Here is a 3,986-nt window from a genome sequence, read left to right on the forward strand (position 1 = left end):
CCTGAAAATTTGGGTGAGTTCGATGACCCGAACGAGCCAAGTGGGTGCAAAGACCTGAACGGGTCAGGCGGACCCGCAGACTCAAACGGGTCAGACAAGCCCGAAGACCCAAATGAGCCAGGCGGGCCCGAGGACCCGAACGGGCCAGGCGGGCCCGAAGATCCGAATGGGTCAAGCAATTCCAAAGATCCAAACGGGTCAGGTGAGCCCGAAGACCAGAACGGGTCAGGCGGACCTGAAGACCCAAACGGGCCAGGCGAGCCCGATGACCCAAATGAGCCAGGCGGGCCCGAGGACCCGAACGGGCCAGGCGGGCCCGAAGACCCGAATGGGTCAAGCAATTCCAAAGATCCAAACGGGTCAGGTGAGCCCGAAGACCAGAACGGGTCAGGCAGACCTGAAGACCCAAACGGGCCAGGCGAGCCCGATGACCAAAAAAGGTTAGGCGGGCCCAAAGACTCGAACGGGTCAAGCAGACCTGAAGACCCAAACGTGCCTAAAGAATTAAAAGGGTCAGGCGGGCTCGAAGAACCGAACGGGCTAGGCAAAGCCGATGGCCAAAATGGGCCCGACGGACCCAAAGACTCAGATGAACTAGGATGGGTCGGCTTGACGACTCAGACGAGTCGTGCCCGACGACCTGTACAAACTAAGTCATATTGACCTTAAGGACACAAATTTTAAAAAATTCAATTTAAATTTCTTTTATAAAAAAAAAAGATTATGGATTTTGAACTTGATCCAAATATTTAGACTGGATTTAAATCTTGATCCAAATATTTGGATCTGGATTTAAAAAAAAAATCAAACTAGTTTTACTAAAAAAATGGATTTGAGTTGAAAATCTAATCCAATTATTTGAATCCAAGTGTCTGATCCATGTCCACCCCCTATATTTTGTTACGTGACCATAGTGTTTTAGCATTAAGTATAACCTCACGATGAATTTTAATTTTTCATTCCTTTTTGTTTGAAGTAATTAACTTGATTTCCATAATGAATAGGAATGTATTTACATTTTATCATGCTTGTCCACCAAAATAGTACATGAAGGACTTAATGTGTTGTTATTAGTTGGAACATTATGCATGGGTTGATCCTTTGGCACCTGATTCAAATTCACACCAGGTTTAATAACTCTCCCTCTTATTCTTTGTTGTTGTATCACCAACACTGAAGCCTTGGTCACAAAATTTGGTGATGCGAGCATGTCCCCAATAACCCCTAACTCTTCACACTCACTCCAACTATCATGTCCTTGAAGCATAGCATTATGTGCATGTCTTCTTCCCACCATCACAAGGTCAAAATAATCCACTAATCTTCTTATGCATATAGACATATCTATCCCATCTTTCACAACTTCATCCAAAATCTCAAACCTGTTATTTCCAGCATTGTGGTATCTATATTCATCTATAAGATCACTGTCACGTTTTCTGTCCTTAGAATTTTCCTCACCAAATAGAAGAAACCTAACCACAGTTACACACACACACTCATGCCTAGCCATTCTAGCGCCATAAGCCAGTGTCTCCACGTCATCTGCACCACCAATGAAAAACACGACAACATAGTACGGTTCTCTTGCCCCCAAGAGTGAAGGAGAGGCTCCCAAGATGCCCCTGTCGACTAGAATTCCCACAGAACATGGTGCCTTTTGGAGGACTTTAATGTTCATGGCTCGGATGGACCTATGTGCAACCTCAACAGTGCCATCAATTTCCCACCTCTTATGGAACGGCATGATCAAAATGTTGGCCCCGCTTTCTAGTGATATTCTACAAACATCATCATGCATCGTTTCAAACAAGGAGATTGAAGTGTAAGATTTAATGGAGACATGTTCTTCATTTTGTTGTGCGTATTGCCTCAACGCGTTGTCGATTTGATTTGACTCGTATACGACTCCATGTGTACTCTCATGGGATTGGTTAGACACAAGAATAGGTCTTGCTCTTCCTTGAAGCTCAACTAGGACTAGCGTTGTAACCTCAATCATGCTATCTCTACCAGCATAGGAGGCTTCTAACAGGTTGAGGATTGTAGGGAGGTTTTCCTTGTTGTCAATGCACACCATAATTCGGAGCTCAGAATCTCCTCTAGTATGCTGAATTGTGCATCTTCTTACATTATCATACGGTTTTGAAGGGTCGTATATGAATTTTACGACTGTTACTAAGATAACGTTTACTAATATAACAGAGATCACCATGATAGAGAACTGGTCTTCATTTATTACCTGGCATACAAAGAACAAAAGGCTAATAAAAGGTTTTTAAGGAAGTTTGAAAAGAAGGTGAAATACATACCTCACTTCCCAACCACATATTGAAGAAGACAAGCTCACATATACCCTTTCCATTTAGAAGGAGACCAATGATCCAACATTTTTTCATGGATAGATTCAAATAGTATCCCGGCAACATGATAGCACCAATCTTTACAAAAAAACCGACAACTAGAATGATGCAGATACTCCACAGAGAATCCATGTCTATGTTGAATATATCAACCAGCAATCCGTTAACAGCTAGACTGATTGGATTAAGGAAAGCCATACACATTGTCTCCAGTTTTTTCATCATAGATGTTCCTATGGGTGGCCCTTCTGGAAGAGACAGCCCTAAAAGTATTGGTCCCATGGAAAAATGTTGTCCGATTACTTCACTCATAAATCCAGAAAGGATAACGCAGATAAAGATACAAACAACGCAAATTTCATTAGTTGAACCTTTTCCCGGGTTCTTTACCATCCAAAGTATGGTTGGCCTCATGACACATATAATAAGAAGCACGTATAAAGCTGAGGATAGAATAGAATATATTATTGTCAAAATATCACCCTCCGTACACCGCGTTATTGAAAAAGTAACTGCTGACATAAAGAAGCCAGTCATATCAGTAAGAATAGCTACTGATATGGTTAATCGTCCTATGTCAGTATTCAGGATTTTCAGATCCGTCAAGAGCACTGCTATGCTAATGAATATAGTATAGGTTTGTGAGATACCAATATATGGAAGTGCCTCTGCAACTTGTTTTTCCATTGCAACATAGTTCTTCAACAGGAATGAGAGTCCCGTAGGGATAACCAATGAAAATATGGATACAGATATAGCAAGAACCAAAGCTACCCTTTCTGTCTTCAACACAGTGAAAAGGTCTAATCTAACACTCCATAAGAAGTAGTAGAACATGAGCCCAAAATATGAAACTGTTTCAAGCACAACAGAACCCTTTACCGGGAACAACAAATGGTGTATAACCTTTATGTGCCCTAAAGCTGAAGGGCCAAACAACATTCCTCCCTGTTACCACCATGCACAGTTTGTTACCATTTCTATTTACTTAATAAAAATGAATAAAGAACATTTTTTTTTTTCATTTATCAAGTTTAAAGAAAGCTTACAATAATTTGGGACACTAGAGAGGATTGGCCTAATGGTTTAAGACATATGTCCGTTAATTGTGTTACTAGGGTCATCAGAGAGACCTGCATAAATAAAAGACAAGTGGGGGATTCTAACGGATTGCCTCCTTGCCAAACATTCTCGTGCCCAAAGCTGTAGGGATTTTGGCATACCAATGTCTTGTTTTGAACATCAGATATAACATCCATAACATATGTGTGTGCATGAATGAATTAATAAAACCTGTTTCTTATTATGTCTGTGTTAAAACTAGTTTTTCCTTGAGAGAACATGGAAGACGATGGATGAGAAAAGAGTAAGGGTTACAATGTTCACAACCCACACAAAAACTATACTAGAGGTTCACCTTCTATTTTGCATTTCACATATTTAACGGTTTTCCTTCCAGTATATATATCTATATTTATAAAAACTTTGTTTGGGAGATATAAATGTTAACAGAGAATTTTTAGTAAATTTGCAAAAACTATGAATATGGAAACTGGGGCCTCATTAATTATTATTAGTATAACGTTAATTGTATAATCTTACAAGAAAAACAATTAACATATG

At 40.3% G+C, this 3,986-nt stretch overlaps 1 protein-coding gene across 1 annotated transcript; it reads right to left on the reverse strand.

The window, feature by feature from the left end:
* Positions 1-996: 996 nt before the first annotated feature.
* Positions 997-3,758, reverse strand: LOC114191248 (cation/H(+) antiporter 15-like). The gene is made up of 3 exons (XM_085669587.1): positions 3,413-3,758; positions 2,313-3,311; positions 997-2,242 (listed from the first exon to the last, which is right to left on the reverse strand). Exons 1-3 carry the CDS (start codon positions 3,620-3,622, stop codon positions 1,013-1,015), a joined length of 2,439 nt encoding a protein of 812 aa, XP_085525713.1. The 5' UTR covers positions 3,623-3,758; the 3' UTR covers positions 997-1,012.
* Between the last annotated feature and the right edge of the window lie 228 nt (positions 3,759-3,986).

The sequence above is a fragment of the Vigna unguiculata genome, chromosome 1, assembly GCF_037176805.1.
Source record: "Vigna unguiculata cultivar grain cowpea cultivar isolate G323 ecotype 2 chromosome 1, ASM3717680v1, whole genome shotgun sequence".
NCBI classification, from domain to species: Eukaryota; Viridiplantae; Streptophyta; class Magnoliopsida; order Fabales; family Fabaceae; genus Vigna; species Vigna unguiculata.

Excerpts from the sequence above, each read along its gene's own strand:
- LOC114191248 (XM_085669587.1), bottom strand. The coding sequence starts at position 3,622 with ATGGATGTTATATCTGATGTTCAAAACAAGACATTGGTATGCCAAAAT. Across the intron at positions 3,312-3,412 it reads CTCTAGTGTCCCAAATTATT|GGAGGAATGTTGTTTGGCCC; the intron begins GTAAGCTTTCTT and ends TGGTGGTAACAG. Across the intron at positions 2,243-2,312 it reads ATATGTGGTTGGGAAGTGAG|GTAATAAATGAAGACCAGTT; the intron begins GTATGTATTTCA and ends TTTGTATGCCAG.